We start from the raw sequence: 18991 nt of genomic DNA on the forward strand, positions 1-18991 counted from the left end.
TTGTAGTTTAAGTTATACATTTATGCATATTAACTCATCATTTATTAGCTAAATATAGGGCCTTTAAATATTTACCTGTCAAAGTCAATACATTTCTGTGACAATAGACAAGCACAGCTCAAGGACATATCTACATACAGAACATTTAGATGGAGAAAATAAATGCAGTAAAAGCATTTCTATGAAGCTTTGTGATTGACAAGGACGTTTGATGTCATGTTCATGATTTAATGCGTTCCAAAGCCGTTAAGATGAAAGGGGACGTTTTATACTGAGGCTTTGGCGGGACTTTTAATCAATAAAAGTACAGGCTATGTTACTGCCAATACCTTTCAGATATAAAGAAAAGGCGGACAAAATGGCGTCACCTGGATTCACCTGGTCAGTCTCATGGAAAGAGCAGGTCTTCTTAATGTTTTGTACACTCAGTGTGTACTATTATTTTTCTTAATAGTATGCGTCTCAAAATATTTGTGAGTGAGTAGAGTGTCTGTATTGTTTCTGGTTTTGATATGTACTGTACAAAAGGACAATAAGAGTAAGTGAATTAAAACATTGTTACAGATTAAAGCCTTTGAAAATGTAGATACTCAGTAGACAAACACTTTTCAATAAATGTTGTCAAGTAACTGATTTTCTAATGGAGTTTTATTGAGTAGTTTTCTCCATTAGTTACAAGGCAGCATACGTGTTATAGTTATGTTAAGTGTTATAACACAACATAAGTAGACAATGAATGAACAAACAAGTCAGTCATTCTTTGGTCAGCACCCTTCCTAATTAATTCCCATGTGCTTACCCAAGATCCAATAAAAATACATAGATTAAGTAGCTAACAAAAAGACAGTCTATCAGTAGCTCAGGAAAGAGCGGTAAACAAACTAAACATTTAATTTGTTTGACTAAAAAGGCACAGCAACATAAACCAACCCAACACAGCAATAAAACATTCCTGGTGATGAAAAGTACAAGTCTTGTAGAGAGAGGTACTGGGTGTTGAACTGGGCCCTGGACGGTAACCATGATAATGCACCAATGACTGAGATACATTCATCCAAACCTACAAGCAGGATTTCAACAGGATCGAAATGTTTGATGGGAAATTCTCAAAACACACATTCAAATCCATTAAAGTGTTCTGGAAGAGAGGACGGTAGTTAAGTAAGACAAAAAGAATACATGATGATTCCTCACACATAACCCTAAACTCACAGCTTGTGTACCTCACTATCCCAATTTAGAGGTGAATGATTATTGCTCATGGTTTAGTCAAACACACAAACACATACATGCTAATACCCACTCTTACACACGCTTATAGTCACAAACACACATTCAGTGCACAAACACGTGCGTACACACTCGCACCCAGGCACTCCGAAATATGACTCCCAATATATGTCTGATACAGTACTAAAATCTCTTCAGCGATTGTGATGAGAGCTGAGGCTAAAATTAGCCATATATCTCCCTGTCTATCCACTGGTCACACCAAGTCCTGCTGGCTCATCAGTTTGATTATCTCACTGTACATCTCCTGGGGGGCGTCCAGGCCCCAGATGAAGTCCAGGTGTTCCCAGTGCTCGATGTGGCGGTGGTACACCAGGTTGGAGACCTGGGTGAGCAGCACGGCAACGTCCTTAGGGTCAGCAAGGGTGTCGTGACCTCCAGACCACAGGGCCGTAGGCACCTTCATGTCCTGGATGTTGTACAATGGAGGGGTCGACTAGAGGATGGACAAGAATGGACTAGATGTCAGCTAAAGTCATTGACTGATCATAACGAGCAGTAAAGATAAGGTACTTTCAGAAAGAGATATTGAGTTGAACCCCCCCCTTTTCCCACAGAACAGCCTCAATTCGTCGGGGCATGGACTCTACAAGCTGTCAAAAGCATTCCGCAGGGATGTCCTTTGGGTGGTGGACCATTCTTGATGCAAACAGGAAACTGTTGAGCATCAAAACCCAGCAGCATTGCAGTTCTTGACACACTCAAACCGGTGCGCCTGGCACCTACTACCAAACCCAGTTCAAAGGCACTTAAATATTTTGTCTTGCCCATTCACCCACTGAATGGCACACATACACAATACATGTCTCAATTGTCTCAAGGCTTGAAAATCCTTGTTTAACCTGTCTCCTCCCCTTCATCTACACTGATTGAAGTGGATTTAACAGGTGACATCAATAAGGGATCATAGCTTTCACCTGGATTCACCTGGTCAGTCTATGTCATGGAAAGAGCAGGTGTTCTTAACGTTTTGTATACCCAGTGTATGTTGGTCGACTAATAAGCTCTGAGCTGGCCTTACCTGGTTATAGTGAGCCATGTTCCCTGCTCTCCCATAGTCATACGCCATCAGCTTTCCAACATGCACCGCCTTTAAAAAGAATACACATAAAAAATACTTGAGGTCTCAAGATAGCTGAACACATAGTGGTACTGTATGTATAGGCACTATGTCCAACAATATGTCAACTTCAGTAAAGTTAAAGTTGTCTTTGGTAAATCTGGCATTGACCTTTACTCAAGGATCGTTCATTTCTACAACACTGAATCGTTGAAGGGGAAATAGGTGTGTTTGAGTTAGTGTGCAGCAGGAATGTCTGTGCCGCTCCTATTCACACAGTGGAATGTCAATGATAGTTGACTTGGGTGTGATACTGTGAGGTATAAACAGAGTGAATAATTATTTATGACACAGAAGAAACTGAAGAATAATTGATCAACGTCTTTGAGATCAACTACTTCTGTCTTTGCTCTGTTGCTTGTGAAACCAAAATGTCAGTATCGGTTTGACAACTGTGTGGTTTGAGAAGTGCAAACTCATTCTCGATTCAGACTGTGTTGCCCACACCCCAGCCTCACAGGATATAGGTAACATTATAGGCCTGATATCTACATTATAGGCCTACATGACAGTTTTAAACAAACAGCGGTTGGGATGGGATGTATACTGTAGGTTTGAAGAAGAAGTGGGGTGAATCATATTGGAGGGTGTTTTGAGAAGCTCCTCTCAGGTATGTTCTTGCCTGAGACCAGTGAATCATGTTCTGCACTGAGGTTCCTGCTGGGCAGTGGGAGATGTACACAGGTGTGCGAGTCTGGACAAAAAAAGAAATGAACATCTTCACCCAACTCATACAGTACCTATATATTTGGCTTGAGGTTTAAGACTTTAGGTTTAAGGAAGTCCACAATAGTAATAATTTAAAATTAAAATAAAAACCGATAATCAAATGTGAGCGCTGTGGAACGCACCATGTTGAGGTTCATCTCATCAAAGCCACAGAGGACGAAGAAGATGTTTCCACACAGCTCACTATGAGGCTCCTTATTGCAGAAGTTGGTGGCAAACCACTTGATGAGAGCACTCTGAGGCAGGAAGTCCCTCTTCCCAAACAGATCCTAGGATATGGAAACCAAACAATGGATTAGCATTAGTCAGTTTTGAAATAATATCAAAGAAATTTGACTGATCGATCAAGATAAAAAACTGACGCCAAAGTTGGGTAGAAAAGAGGAAACCACAGGTTAGACTTATTGTATGAATTAATTGTGACATAATGCAGTTTAAGTTAGAAACATAGCCTTTGCTACTCACCCAAATGAGGAAGTCGGGAAAGATGGAGAGCTTGGTCATGGGGCTGGCAGTAAAAGCCACAGTGGCCACCGGAGCCAGGCCAAAGAACATCTTGATTTTGCTTGCCAGCTCAGGCATGGAAGAGAATGCAACAAAAGCTAAGGGGATAGAGACATACATCCAGATATGTCATGATTTAAAACCAGGGGCGCAACTTTGGTTTTAGAAGTGGGGGGGACTCCAAACAGCCTACCCGACCGCTCAGAGGCGTCCGCATGGTCCTAAAGCATACAGTTGTCACGTTTTATATCACATTTCAATGATAAAACTGGGGGGGGGACAAAAATGCAATTTCAGAATGTGAGGGGGACGACATGTCCCCCCCGTCCCCAGTGAAAGTTGCGCCCCTGTTTAAAACAGTAAACCATAGTGTAGTTAACAGCGTCAAACTACAGAAGAAAAATATACTGCTTCATACTGTAACATGACACTCCCGAGTGGCGCAGTGGTCTAAGGCACTGCATCTCAGTGCTTGAGGCGTCACTACAGACCCCCTGGTTCGATTCCAGGCTGTATCACAACCGGCCGTGATTGGGAGTTCCATAGGGCGGCGCACAATTGGCCCAGCGTCGTCCGGGTTTGGCCAGAGTAGGCCGTCTTTGTAAATAAGAATTTGTTCTTAACTGACTTGCCTAGTTAAATAAAGGTAAAATAAAAAATAAAAAAACAATTCAAGCCATCTCACCAATAGTGGTTCCCTGAGAGTGGCCTACATAGTAGATCGTCTCCTGGCCTGTGGTCTTCAGGATGTGGTTGACCACTGCTGGCAGGTCCTTCTTTGCCATCTCATCATAACTGAAGAATAAGAACAGAAGAAACTCAGTGAATGCCATAATAAGACTACTTAAATAAACATTTCTAATAATATAATGTGTTTCTACTAGAACCTCTTGTGATTCTGTTGGTAAGCACAGGGGATATACACTGAGTGTATAAAACATTAGGAACACCTGCTCTTTCCATGACATAGACTGACCAGGTGAATCCAGGTGAAAGCTATGATGCCTTATTGATGTCACCTGTTAAATCCACTTCAATCAGTGTGGATGAAGGGGAGGAGACAGGTTAAAGAAGGATTTTTAAGCCTTGAGATTATTGAGACATGGATTGTGTATGTGTGCCATTCAGTGGGTGAATGGGCAAGACAAAATATTTAAGTGCCTTTGAACAGGGTTTGGTAGTAGGTGCCAGGTGCACCGGTTTGAGTGTGTCAAGAACTGCAATGCTGCTGGGTTTTTCACGCTAACAGTTTCCTGCATGTATCAAGAATGGTCCACCACCCAAAGAACATCCAGCCAACTTGACACAACTGTGGGAAGCATTGGAGTCAACATGGGCCAGCATCCCTGTGGAATGCTTTCGACACCTTGTAGAGTCCATGCCCCAATGAATTGAGGCTGTTCTGAGGGCAAAAGGGCATGCAACTCAATATTAGGAAGGTGTTCCTAATGTTCTGTACACTCAGTGTAGATCCAGGTTAGGCGCATAGCCATGGGGTGAATAGATGAGCGAGCAAGGATCAGTATAAGTGGAATAAATCTCTGTAGCTACCTGAACTGCCAGAACTCGTTGTGGTCAGGGCTGAGTGTGAGGTGTCTCCTGGACCAGGTGCTTCCCCTGCTGTTGCCGATCCAGACGTCGTAGCCAGCGTCGGCTAGCAGGTAAGCCAGGCTGGTGTTGGGCAGGTTGGTCACCCAGTTACTCCCCGCAGCCAGGAGACCGTGTTGGAGGAACACTGCAGGCTTGGGATCTAGGAGGAAGACAAAAATACTACATTAAGCATAATGCTGTAGGATGAATACTGTAACAAGGTATGGAGGAGATACTAAGTGAGGAGCACCTTATTCATAGGAAAAGCAAGGATCATAGGCAAAGCCCATGTGATAATGTAGTATTTCTCCATTCTTCTCAAACATGGTTGAAGTATCCATTCACATTTCAACACGCCCGAAACTACATAAACTGAAAGTGTATAGAACTGGTTAGTTACAAAAATGGTATGTTACAAAAAAGGATGTTCAATTCATAATTCAAGTGTTGTGTTGACTGTAACCACCAGAGGGCGTGTCTGTCTAAGCTATATCCCAGCTGCAGAGCAGCCGTTCTGCATGAGGCTCTGCACTGTTTCTTTTTTGGGAGCTTTATCACTGCAATCTGTCAGAAACAGGATGTGAGTGGGTCCTTTCGGTAGCACAAACAGACCTTTAGATGATAGTATTGTTTGTCTTCATACCAGCCATTCCTCCCTCCCTGCCCCCCTACCCATAGGTTGTTTCAAATGGCTCCCTATATATAGTGCACTACTTTGGGTTCTGGTCCAGGTCAAAAGTAGTATACTATATAGGGAATAGGGTGCCATTTGAGACGGACCCCTAGTCTACCCTGCTGCCTAGACTGCCTTGTACTTGAATGGGCATTTCCCAACCACAATGCAGCTGTGTGCAAGAAGACCAAATCTACACTATCTCTCCTAGATTGAACATCAAAGATTTCCAGCAATAGCTATTCTAGCTAGCACGATTTCATATCAAAATCCCATTTGGGGGCTGAAATAATTCCAGCTCTGCTGTGTTCCTTTGAGTGATCCAGACGCTCTCCCGTGTGACCAGGGGAAGTGGGACAACAGGAAATGAGATGTTCTCCAGCCTATCAGAGCGCTCCGCTGCCTATGTGGCTGCTGCCACATACTACTGAGCAGGGAGCATGAGGCATTAAGAGATACAAACAACATGATGGCTCTTTACTTATTTAGAGGATATCAGAATGTATTATTGAGATTTAACTCCCCAGATTACCTCAGCCCTGGCATATCACATCGTATTGGGTGTATCTTTAAGTGGAACCCTTAGCTAGTTGATTAAGCATTTCTAATGACAAACCACTGTCAATATTAATACTAAACTGAATGTACATTTTTAATTGTTGGAGAGGGTCAAATGAAGTACACAGCATTCATTTACTAATTCATGTTTTGGAAAGTAATGCAATGGAGAAAGCAATGGATAAAAAACAAGAGAAAGCCAAGGCCAGTGTTTAATACCCGAAGGCACTTACATTCACCTACAGAGAGATCTGTGTCATGAACATAATAATAATCTCAGAATAATATGAGACCCTGTGTTCAGAAAAAAGCATAGTCTATTACCTCTGAATTTGTTTTGCACAAATGGTTTCCCACGACGAGATTAGTGTGAGGTTTAGCAATCACTTTGCTCATTAATGAAATATAGGGGCTACAAAGGAAAGAGACACTGAATACTGATTTGTAGGAAATGGAGAGGGAGAGTGGCTGTGTCTGACAGAAGCTGTGCATCACAGTATTTAGACTAAACTTGTAAGAAAGCAACTTCCCTTTTACAATAAATCTAAAACTTTTAATACCATAATGCATTCATAAAAATACTAAAATCAAATCATATAGCAAACAGTTTGCTCCTTATTACTGTCACTATTACTGTTCCCATCACATATTGAAAATACTCTGTAATTACATTGTATCAAGAGCCTAATAAATGAGACGCTGGTTGAACATTATCCAAGTTACATTTGAAACAGCTCAAACTAGGGATGGATTATGAGAAATGCCAAACAAATAACATCTCTACAGAAATTAAATTCAATCATAGACTGGGTTCAAAATGATTAAAGCATAGAGGTGACCTACTAGCAGATGGACAGCCTCACTAGATGCATGTGATATTATAGCTCGTGATAACACGAAAAGCCAGGAGTAGGCTGGGCGGTGCAATGGATTCTTCCTCCTCCATTCTCCTCAAGGTGACTAATGCTAAAAACCACTTCTATTTTGGATCCTGACTCAGTACTAATGTTTGATTGACAATGTGGGAAATATCAGCACTTCAGATGTTAGACAAGGTCTGTCTCTGTGTGTGTGTGTGTGTGTGTGTGTGTGTGTGTGTGTTGGTCTTAGATATGTGAATTTGATTACAGGGCTTGAGGTCCTTACTTCCCAATGTGCATGTCATTGCAAGACTATTACTCTTTCTGTATGTTAAAAAAATGAATGCAGAGTTAAGGCCGCTGACCATATTAACCCTACGCTATGGCCAAAGCCATAAGGGGGGCAGAGAGGTAAGGGATAAACAAACACAACTAAATAAAAAAGTATATATATACAGTACCAGTCAAAGGTTTAGACACACCTACTCATTCAAGGGTTTTTCTTTATTTTTACTATTTTATACATTGTTGAATAGTAGTGAAGACATCAAAACTATGAAATAACACATATGGAATCATGTAGTAACCAAAAAAGTGTTAAACAAATTAAAATATATTTTATATTTGAGATTAAAATAGCCACCCTTTGCCTTGATGACATCTTTGCACACTCTTGGCATTCTCTCAACCAGCTTCACCTGGAATGCTTTTCCAACAGTCTTGAAGGAGTTCCCACATATGCTTAGCACTTGTTGGCTGCTTTTCCTTCACTCTGCGGTCCGACTCATCCCAAACCATCTCAATTGGGTTGAGGTCGGGGGATTGTGGAGGCCAGGTCATCTGATGCAGCACTCCATCACTCTCCTTCTTGGTCAAATAGCCCTTACACAGCCTGGAGGTGTGTTTTGGGTCATTGTCCTGTTGAAAACCAAATTATAGTCCCACTAAGCCCAAACCAGATGGGATGGCATATCGCTGCAGAATGCTGTGGTAGCCATGCTGTTTAAGTGTGCCTTGAATTCTAAATAAATGACAGACAGTGTCACCAGCAAAGAATCCCCACACCATAACACCTCCTCCTCCATGCTTTATGGTGGGAACTACACATGCGGAGAGCATCCGTTCACCCACACCGAGTCTCACAAAGACACAGCGGTTGAAACCAAAAATCTCAAATTTGGACTACAGACCAAAGGACAAATTTCCACCGGTCTAATGTCCATTGCTCGTGTTTCTTGGCCCAAGCAGCAATTTGACCATGAAGGCCTGATTTACACAGTCCCCTCTGAACAGTTGATGTTGAGATGTGTCTGTGACATGAACTCTGTGAAGCATTTATTTGTGCTGCAATTTCTGAGTCTGGTAACTCTAATGAACTTATCCTCTGCAGCAGAGGTAACTCTGGGTCTTCCATTCCTGTGGCGGTTCTCATGAGAGCCAGTTTCATCACAGCGCTTGATCATTTTTGCGACTGCACTTGAAGAAACTTTCAAAGTTCTTGAAATGTTCCGTATTGACTGACCTTCATGTCTTAAAGTAATGATGGACTTTCGTTTCTCTATGCTTATTTGAGCTGTTCTTGCCATAATATGGACTTGGTCTTTTACCAAATAGGGCTATCTTCTGTATACCCACCCTACCTTGTCACAACACAACTGATTGGCTCAAATGCATTAAGAAGGAAATAAATTCCACAAATTAACTTTTAAGAAGGCACACCTGATAATTGAAATGCATTCCAGGTGACTACATCTTGAAGCTGGTTGAGAGAATGCCAAGAGTGTGCAAAGCTGTCATCAAGGCAAAGGGTGGCTATTTAAAGAATCTCAAATATAACATATATTTTGATTTGTTTAACACTTTTTTGGTTACTACATGATTCCATGTGTTATTTCATAGTTTTGATGTCTTCACTATTATTCTACAATGTAGAAAATAGTAAAAATAAAGAAAAACCCTTGAATGAGTAGGTGTGTCCAAACTTTTGTGTATATTTTTAAAATAAATTATTATATTATATTTAAGAGTAAATTAAGCTGGATTTTCGGTCACAATTAAAGCTGGTCATAAAAATGTTCTTTAGATTAAAAGCATAATGTTGCAGCCCTCAATTGCTGCTCGACAACATAATAATTGGCGGCTCCCAATAATAATCTTCTATGAGTTGTAAATGGTGATTGTGGACGTGCGCTGCACACAGCAGGCTGCCCCGCCTACTCTCTTCCCCTTCTTCCTCCTTAACAAACCCTCAAATCTATGAGCTAACTTGGAACAAATAAAATAGTGCAGTCAAATTGAAAATGGTAAATTCATAAGCACAAATAAGAATTATATAGAAAATGATATTTTTCCAAATGGAGAAAGTTTATATTGCGAAGTGACAAGATGTGTATCTCGCGTGTGAGAGCTATTTCTCAAAATGAGGGATAATTGGTAACTTTTATATTGGGAAAGGGAAATGGGGATACCTAGTCAGTTGTACAACTGAATGCATTCAACTGAAATGTGTCTTCCGCATTTAACCCAACCCCTCTGAATCAGAGGTGCGGGGGGGCTGCCTTAAGCGAGATCCACGTCATCGACGCCTGGGGAACAATGGATTAGCTGCCTTGCTCAGGGGCAGAACAAAATATTTTTACCTTGTCAGCTCGGGGATTCGATCCAGGCAAAATGTTTAGAGTTAAAAAGACAACTTTGGCAGTATTATAAACCTTAACATATCCAGTTTCTAGTAGGCTACATAATTAGAGAATGGCTGTTTCTCTGAATCTCAAGCAAGTCTGTTTCTCTCCCCAGTCAGAGGCAGCCTGCCTGTCTCCCAGACTCTCCCCAGTCAGAGGCAGCCTGCCTGTCTCCCAGACTCTCCCCAGTCAGAGGCAGCCTGCCTGTCTCCCAGACTCTCCCCAGTCAGAGGCAGCCTGCCTGTCTCCCAGACTCTCCCCAGTCAGAGGCAGCCTGCCTGTCTCCCAGACTCTCCCCAGTCAGAGGCAGCCTGCCTGTCTCCCAGACTCTCCCCAGTCAGAGGCAGCCTGCCTGTCTCCCAGACTCTCCCCAGTCAGAGGCAGCCTGCCTGTCTCCCAGACTCTCCCCAGTCAGAGGCAGCCTGCCTGTCTCCCAGACTCTCCCCAGTAGCAGCAATGTATCCTCCTCCATACAGTATGTTAAAAAAAGGCCAGAATTGTGGAGGGAAAGCACTAATCAGGTTTATGCAACCTAATAATCACCCTTAGAATACTTCCAGAACCACTATTATTTTCATTTCAAACTGAGAAAATCTACAATAGAAATTGGCCCACCCTATTCATCATAGGAATGTGACATGCACAGCAGTACGCTAGTTTATTTCTCCTTTCAATATGGAAGGGAAACCAGGTACTGCTATTTGTATGTGCTGTTTCTTATAAAGTAAAAAGCGAATTTATTAGCTAAATGTGAAAAAAATGTTTTGTTTAACAATAGTAGCAGTTCATTCAATTGGAGGAGGCAATGGGCGTGGGTTGGGGGCACGAGATGTTCCCCCATAATGAAAGGGGGGCATGAGTGAAAAGTTTGGGAAGCACTGCATTAACCCTTTGATGCACACCTTCACCGTTCTTCAGGCCGTGTGGGATCCTGTTGACACTGAGGATGTAGCCGTCTTCTGTGACGACGTCGTGCTCCTCTGCTGGGTAGCCCCAATACCTGATGATCTCACTCTGTGGGAGAGAAAGAAGACATAAACAAACAAACAAACAAACAGTCAAATATATTTTGAATTCTGACAGAATGGGATTCTCTGCTAACACTTTATTTTACAGCCCCATTACCACTGGTATTCACATTACAGTAAAATTATAGCAGACAATTCTTCCCCTGTTGCATTCCCTCTCACCCATCCCCTCCCAGATATGATCTATATGCACGCTAATCTGGAACTTCAAAGAAAGTGTGTGAGCCTGTTGGTTCCAGCCATGCATGCCATGAGATCTAGCCATGCATAATTAAAACACACCACCATTTTCCCCCTCCCTCTAGGCTGCCAGTCTGCACATTCGACTGACCCTGGGCCACTTAAGGATAAACCTGCTGGCTCGACACACACTGAGGTCGTCTCAGGGCCCCAGGGGTGGATGGGAGAATTGGTGTTCTGCTCTGACTCATTTGGGTTTCTGGGAAATGGCTGAGTATTAAAAAGAATGTAATGTCACGTGACCTCAGTATGGGGAGAGATATTGAGAGGGTCTGTGCTTGCAGGCCAACAATGGGAAATATGTTTTTCTCATGTGAGAACTATTCATACTGGGAATTGTATTAGGCTTATATCATTGATAGTGTGTAGTTTCCAATGACAAATACTGCATACTAACTATAGACACACTATAATTAGGATCAATGTAATTGTGTTACTGTGCAGTGCATATAAAATATATGAGGTTAACCACTGACATGTACCAGGCCCAAATCCACAAATGTTTATTTTATCATTGGCATACCTCAGAATAAACATATATTATATATTTTCTGACAAATTGTGGTGAAAGCATTTCATTGACTGCCATGTCAAATATTTCAACTACTGCATGCCTGTTTGTGGGCTCCTGGAACACAAATGCTACTGATATCACTAAGCACACAAAATAACCATTTAATTGAACACTCACCTGTCCCAATTTACAGGGAGTAATTTTTATATTGCTTTTTATGTTCTGTTAGGGCAGATCTCAGACTTACTGTTTTAGTCATATAATATGGGGGTAATATTGTCCTATCTAGTGATACATCTATGCTGAAGTTTAATACATGACAGAGGGACTTCCTTTCGAGTGGCCTTGCCCAAGCCTCAGCATCACGTTATGACTTTCCTTGAAATGACTCATGGGATATATGGGGGACAAAGTGCAGAATGTGGGCAAAAGCAGAACTCCCCACGTGAGGTCACCACCATGACTATTATTTTCTCATGTTGGCCCAGAAGATTGCCTAGTTCTATGAATAGTTAATGAGCTCTATGACCTATGAAGTCCAGTACTGTGTTCAGTTATCTATGGTTGGTATTAAAACAGTTTGAAGTCTGTCTGGAAAAACTATGTGTGGATAAATACAATTTGTCAGTATTTGTCCACTTTGTTTCTGAGAATACAGTTTGTCTGTTATTGACTTTAGCCAACTCACAATATTCATGTTGACCTCTGGGTCCAGTCCTTTTTTGTCTTTCAGCAAGGATCTCTGACACTGGACCACCCCAGTGGTCAGGAAGGCCATTAAAAGTAGTACCCACACCATCTTCAGTCTGAAAAACATAATACATGTGTTATAAACCTCTAGAAGCCTCTCTGACCACATTACATAAAAACCTATGCAGCAGCACACAGAGGCGTCATGCCCATAGGGGGCACAGCGGGTGCCCCCTCAGATTTGTCCATAAAAAAATAAAAATAAAGTTTAATTTACAATTACTACTAGCAACTTTATGAAGTTGGCTTTAGCTAGCCCAAATAGGTTCCCAATCTCCCAACATAACTAGCTACCAAGAAGCCATTTCAGGCTATCAATTAAGTTAGAGCAGCTAGCTTGTCTATCTATCTTACCTGGTATGCCTGCTGGCAAAGTTGGTAGACTTTAGGAAAGCAAGCAATAACTAAATGTACTGAATAAGAAATGACTTTCAATATTTTACCCAGATTTTAGCAGAGAAGCATATGTAGTTTCTTTAAAAAAGAAACACCAGTCAGGAGGATACAGACAGCTCAAGATGTATGCTTAGATATGCAGAAAAGTAGACATATTTTAACATAGAATTAAGCATAATGATTATGGCTCTGGATTGCAGGTGTTTGAAAAATGCAAAATTCTCCAACTAGCCCCACTCCGGACCACCTCCAGCCATCCTCACTTACTTACTTTATGCCCTTTCAGATTTTTGGGGTGCATGACGCCCCTGGCAGCACACACCTACTTTAATATGAGCATCAACCAGATGCCAAAGGGCACTTAATACATTCAATTTATGTATCATTGCACTCCTAATCTCTCATTGACAGACTAATTACGCAAGATATATAGTTATTGCTAAACCAAAATTATTGCAATCCAAATGTTGCTGTCTCCAATACTAATGTTTGGATTAAACAGATGCTAGTCAGCTGCTTTCTCTTCTCTTTACCATGAGATCTGGCCTGATACTGTGTTCGCATTTTGATAAGAGTTCAAAGTTATTAATTTGTTTTTGTAATATGTCAAAATATTTTGCCATTGTCTCAAGAATAAGCACTAGATTATCAATTCTACAAATATTGCTCGAGTGGCTCCAGACTTAGAATAGACATTGAACTATTGGTGGAGTCTCATAACCGATTAGTTAGAGAAAAACTAACTGAGTATACAGTTGCCTTTGCAGTCAAAAGAGTAAAACATGTATTTGTATTAGTTGTTGTGAAGAGCTTCAGATAACTGTGGGAGTAAACTAGATATAACACCAGTATTTCCACGAGGAAGTGAAAATAACAACAATCTCTAGCCTTTACAAAAGCAAAAGTTCTGACCCAATTAATAAATGATTAATTCATAATTTATTTTACCCCTGATCTTTCCGTTTTCCTGCACAATATTCATAAACTATGCTTGCCTTGAAACTCTATTAGTTACTGTACAATACCGTATGTGGACTATCTAGTTAGACCACTATGCATTACAATTGGAGTAGGCTAGGCTTCAGTAGGCTGTTGTTGACATTTACATTCCACACAGTGGTCTGCACTCACTGACACTGAACCTGTACATTTCTAAACGATTGCAACACAGGGCAGGCCTATAGGTGATATATGGAAAATGTAAGCTATACATTTACATTTACATCATTTTACATCATTTGTATCATTTGTATCAGTGGCGAATATATCCCCACAAATGTATTTTACGATAGCTACAATGTGACCATGTTCAAACACTTACCCGGACAACTTCTGTTGTGTAGAATAAGAATACTGTATTTTTGATTGGCTGAAGGAAGAGGAAGAAGACACAGGAGCTGCAGCGTGATAAAACGTCAGAGGCGCCCTACTGCTTTTGTTGCCGATTGGGCTTGTATTAAACAATGGGAAAGATTAAAGGGAGATTGAATCTTTCCACTCCGCTGTAGCCTAATTAATCAGTCCTGTAGATGTGACAATGACAATACTGTTGCCAGTGCGATTTTGTAATGGAAACTAACTCGTATGTTTATTTTGCTTTAATCAACTGTTTCTTCCATGTATCCAAGGGAACATTTTGGTCGGCCAACAGCCATTCATGTTTAGGCTTTTATGTGAAATCCGGCGTTACCAAACACGCTCAACGAAACTTGGTGGTTAAAAAATATATTATTTGTGTATTGTCAACGACAGTTGTTTATAGTTTAGGCGACAATGTCACGAGTTCTTATAGTTGTTGCAGGTTTGACAGGCAGTTTATGCGCTTGTCTTCTGCGAAGAGAAATGCCAAACAAAGTTATTGTTGTCTGGGATAAGTCGCAAGGAGCAGGTAAATGTGTCAGTTGCCGCCAAAGTTGTTACATTATATCTAAGTCAAATGTATACGAAGCGTAGCCTACTTGCTACTTGAGACATGACTTTCACATAATGTTGCACAGCACAGAATGTACAGTGCATTGACCAGATGCAGTTGCCATACAAAATTATATCATTACAATGTCGGCTGCGTGCTTATTATTCCACAGATAACAGTACAAAAAAGTGAGGGTCAAATTGTGACATGATGTGGGATTTTTTTAAACCATACATTTCCATCCTTCCTGCTCCTATCAGTGGCATCTCAGTACTTATTTAGAAGGACAAGTCACAAAATATTGCTGATGACATTTGACCCTAATTTATATGCTGTCCGCTGCTGTTGACTTCCTTGTGACTTGCATAAGCCCACATGCAGATGTTTTGTTTGAATTGACATGAATGTTGTCAACACTAATCAGTAAACTATTATAATTTGTCATGTTTTAAAGTCTGTCGTTGATATGGAATTAATGGCGCTTGCGAAGCAAGAGTCCCCACTTTAAATCTTATACATACTTCTGACTTATTATTTAAGCAATAATGCATGAGGGGGTGTGGAATATGGCCAATATACCACAGCTAAGGGCTGTTCTTACGCACAACGCTGAGTGCCTGGATACAGCCCTTAGCCGTGGTATATTGGCCATGTGCCTTATTGCTATTATAAACTGATTACCAATGTAATTAGAGCAGTAAAAATAAAGGTTGTCATACCTGTGGTATACGTTCTGATATACCACGGCTGTCAGCCAATCAGCAATCAGTACTCAAACCACCCAGTTTATAATAAGAGTTATACCACACATGTACACTGTACTTGCTACAAAGTTACAGAAGGCTAAATCAACAACCACACAAACCGAAATTGGTTACATTGTAAACACAGGTCCAATGAGGAAAAACATAACATTTATTTGTTTTTGCAGAGACATTTATTTGGAGCATTTGATGACCTAACGTGGTGAGTGATGAACATCAATTTATCTGGTCCCTACTGTTGCAGTCATGCCGCAAGGGGCCCTATGCTGTCAAATCCTCCCACGTTTCTAATTTGACCAGCTGTTTTCAGCAACTGATATTTTTGAATGCGGTTGTCATATTGGCAGATTTGCTAGCAACAAACGATTTAGCTAGCTTCTAGCCTAGTGTTTGATATGCAATGTGATCTCCTCGTAATTAACAGTCAGTGTTGACGAGTGTCCTGACAAGAAGACAAACATTTCTAGCTATGCCAATCGGGCATCATCAGCTCATTGTTATGGATGTATCCAAATGAATGTCAATAGAAAACAGCTACTTTGCTGTCATTCTGGCTGTAGAGGTCGTGACTGTGTAGCCATAGCTAGTTGGCTAGCTAGCAGCAAGCAAGGGATAAGAACATTGCCACTGAGCATGGCTACGGAACATAAAGAACGAATGACTGGGTCGCGTCCATAAATATTGAACAAACGACTGGGGCGCGTCTCTAGCAACCAAAAGATGAGAGAGTATGAATTTGCTCATGAATGAAAATAAACTAAAATAGTCTTTATACCGGTAAATATGTGCTTTCATATTGTTTTCTTTGACAACTGTGTTATACAGTGAGGGAAAAAAGTATTTGATCCCCTGCTGATTTTGTACGTTTGCCTACTGACAAAGACATGATCAGTCTATAATTTTAATGGTAGGTTTATTTGAACAGTGAGAGACAGAATAACAACAAAAAAATCCAGAAAAACGCATTTCAAAAATGTTATAAATTGATTTGCATTTTAATGAGGGAAATAAGTATTTGACCCCCTCTCAATCAGAAAGATTTCTGGCTCCCAGGTGTCTTTTATACAGGTAACGAGCTGAGATTAGGAGCACACTCTTAAAGGGAGTGCTCCTAATCTCAGTTTGTTACCTGTATAAAAGACACCTGTCCACAGAAGCAATAAATCAAGCAGATTCCAAACTCTCCACCATGGCCAAGACCAAAGAGCTCTCCAAGGATGTCAGGGACAAGATTGTAGACCTACACAAGGCTGGAATGGGCTACAAGACCATCGCCAAGCAGCTTGGTGAGAAGGCGATAACAGTTGGTGCGATTATTCGCAAATGGAAGAAACACAAAATAACTGTCAATCTCGCTCGGCCTGGGGCTCCATGCAAGATCTCACCTCATGGAGTTGCAATGATCATGAGAATGGTGAGGAATCAGCCCAGAACTACACGGGAGGATCTTGTCAATGATCTCAAGGCAGCTGGGACCACAGTCTCAAAGAAAACCATTAGTAACACACTACGCCGTCATGGATTAAAATCCTGCAGCGCACGCAAGGTCCCCCTACTCAAGCCAGCGCATGTCCAGGCCCGTCTGAAGTTTGCCAATGACCATCTGGATGATCCAGAGGAGGAATGGGAGAAGGTCATGTGGTCTGATGACACAAAAATAGAGCTTTTTGGTCTAAACTCCACTCGCCGTGTTTGGAGGAAGAAGAAGGATGAGTACAACCCCAAGAACACCATCCCAACCGTGAAGCATGGAGGTGGAAACATCATTCTTTGGGGATGCTTTTCTGCAAAGGGGACAGGACGACTGCACCGTATTGAGGGGAGGATGGATGGGGCCATGTATTGCGAGATCTTGGCCAACAACCTCCTTCCCTCAGTAAGAGTATTGAAGATGGGTCTTGGCTGGGTCTTCCAGCATGACAACGACCCGAAACACACAGCCAGGGCAACTAAGGAGAGGCTCCGTAAGAAGCATCTCAAGATCCTGGAGTGGCCTAGCCAGTCTCCAGACCTGAACCCAATAGAAAATCTTAGGAGGGAGCTGAAAGTCCGTATTGCCCAGCGACAGCCCCGAAACCTGAAGGATCTGGAGAAGGTCTGTATGGAGTAGTGGGCCAAAATCCCTGCTGCAGTGTGTGCAAACCTGGTCAAGACCTACAGGAAACGTATGATCTCTGTAATTGCAAACAAAGGTTTCTGTACCAAATATTAAGTTCTGCTTTTCTGATGTATCAAATACTTATGTCATGCAATAAAATGCAAATTAATTACTTAAAAATCATACAATGTGATTTTCTGGATTTTTGTTTTAGATTCCGTCTCTCACAGTTGAAGTGTACATATGATAAAAATTACAGACCTCTACATGCTTTGTAAGTAGGAAAACCAGCAAAATCGGCAGTGTATCAAATACTTGTTCTCCCCACTGTATCTCCATAGCACACACTTCAATAAAGGTGCTAACATTGCCTTAGCATAAATACACTTAGGGATATAAACGTATGTCACCCCCAGGAATAAGCTACTACCGAATTACCCGTCAATGAAAAGACATGCGCTCGAACGCACCCACTGTTTGACAGTCAAACTCTGACCAGGAAATGGACAGATACCCCTCAACAATAATGAGGAAAACAAGGCACTTATTTAGCATTTATTTTAGCTTAACCTTAACATTTTAATAGTTAAACATTATCACATTTTAGTTGTAACTTCTGATCGTCCAATACATGTTTACAAAGAACTATACCTGGCGACGCACAACAAAAGGTTTTGCACGCACAAAGCAATGGCCGGCGACGCACAACAAACTCAGGTTTCTTCTCATTACAGGTGATCTACAATAATCAAGATGACATCTCTAATCCACATTATTATCGATAAATAAATGTGCTACTCATAAATGGTTCTATAAACAATGTCTAGTCATTCATATTAGGCATATCTTTAGATAAGTGATGGAGATGATAGGATGATTATCACACCCCCACCTAAACTCAAAAAGTGCAAAATAATGCCTGGCTGGAGGGGGATGGGCTGCATAAGCTCAAGTAACCCAATATTGCTAGCTCTGATATTGCTGAAATTTGGAATACAAGTAGTCACTTGTCTGTCCTACATACACAAATAAACAGCATTAGGATATCTTAATGCATCTTGGAAATACAGACCTGTAAACACAGAGATACAATAGGCAGAAATGCCAATTATGAATATTTATGATGAATGTAAGCTTTACTTTTTGGTAGCTGACTAATCGACAACTTTCCAAGTAACATTTGCCCTCATTCAGTGCTGTATGGTCCTGCCTGACAAAAATACATACAGTTACACATGCTTTTTGATGTTGTGGCCATTTTAATCTGCTATAAGGATACAAGTG

At 41.2% G+C, this 18991-nt stretch overlaps 2 protein-coding genes across 3 annotated transcripts in view; one reads left to right on the plus strand and one right to left on the minus strand.

The window, feature by feature from the left end:
* Nucleotides 1-630: 630 nt before the first annotated feature.
* Nucleotides 631-14350, minus strand: LOC311101153 (lysosomal acid lipase/cholesteryl ester hydrolase-like). The gene is made up of 10 exons (XM_084142231.1): nucleotides 14255-14350; nucleotides 12476-12593; nucleotides 10908-11019; nucleotides 5195-5393; nucleotides 4329-4438; nucleotides 3605-3741; nucleotides 3262-3408; nucleotides 3033-3104; nucleotides 2312-2380; nucleotides 631-1726 (listed from the first exon to the last, which is right to left on the minus strand). The coding sequence occupies exons 2-10, from the start codon at nucleotides 12584-12586 to the stop codon at nucleotides 1487-1489; spliced, it is 1197 nt and encodes a 398-aa protein (XP_083998357.1). The 5' UTR covers nucleotides 12587-12593; nucleotides 14255-14350; the 3' UTR covers nucleotides 631-1486.
* Nucleotides 14351-14586: 236 nt separating this feature from the next.
* Nucleotides 14587-18991, plus strand: part of LOC311101156 (renalase-like) — a 57585-nt gene continuing 53180 nt past the window's right edge. Inside the window, exon 1 of one of the 2 annotated variants that reach the window (XM_084142234.1) lies at nucleotides 14587-14821. In XM_084142234.1, the coding sequence (XP_083998360.1) occupies nucleotides 14707-14821 (115 nt within the window). In that variant the 5' untranslated portion in view covers nucleotides 14587-14706. The remainder of the gene's footprint in view (nucleotides 14822-18991) is intronic. The other variant, XM_084142235.1, reaches the window with a different exon arrangement.

This window comes from Coregonus lavaretus, assembly GCF_964263955.1.
Source record: "Coregonus lavaretus genome assembly, chromosome: 25".
Classification (NCBI taxonomy): Eukaryota; Metazoa; Chordata; class Actinopteri; order Salmoniformes; family Salmonidae; genus Coregonus; species Coregonus lavaretus.

Bases quoted from the DNA above. Each gene is read 5' to 3' on its own strand.
- LOC311101153 (XM_084142231.1), bottom strand. From the start codon at position 12,586: ATGGTGTGGGTACTACTTTTAATGGCCTTCCTGACCACTGGGGTGGTC. The intron at 3,742-4,328 runs GTGAGATGGCTT...CTATCCCCTTAG, and splicing joins CTCTCAGGGAACCACTATTG to CTTTTGTTGCATTCTCTTCC. The intron at 1,727-2,311 runs GTAAGGCCAGCT...TCCATCCTCTAG, and splicing joins ACATGGCTCACTATAACCAG to TCGACCCCTCCATTGTACAA.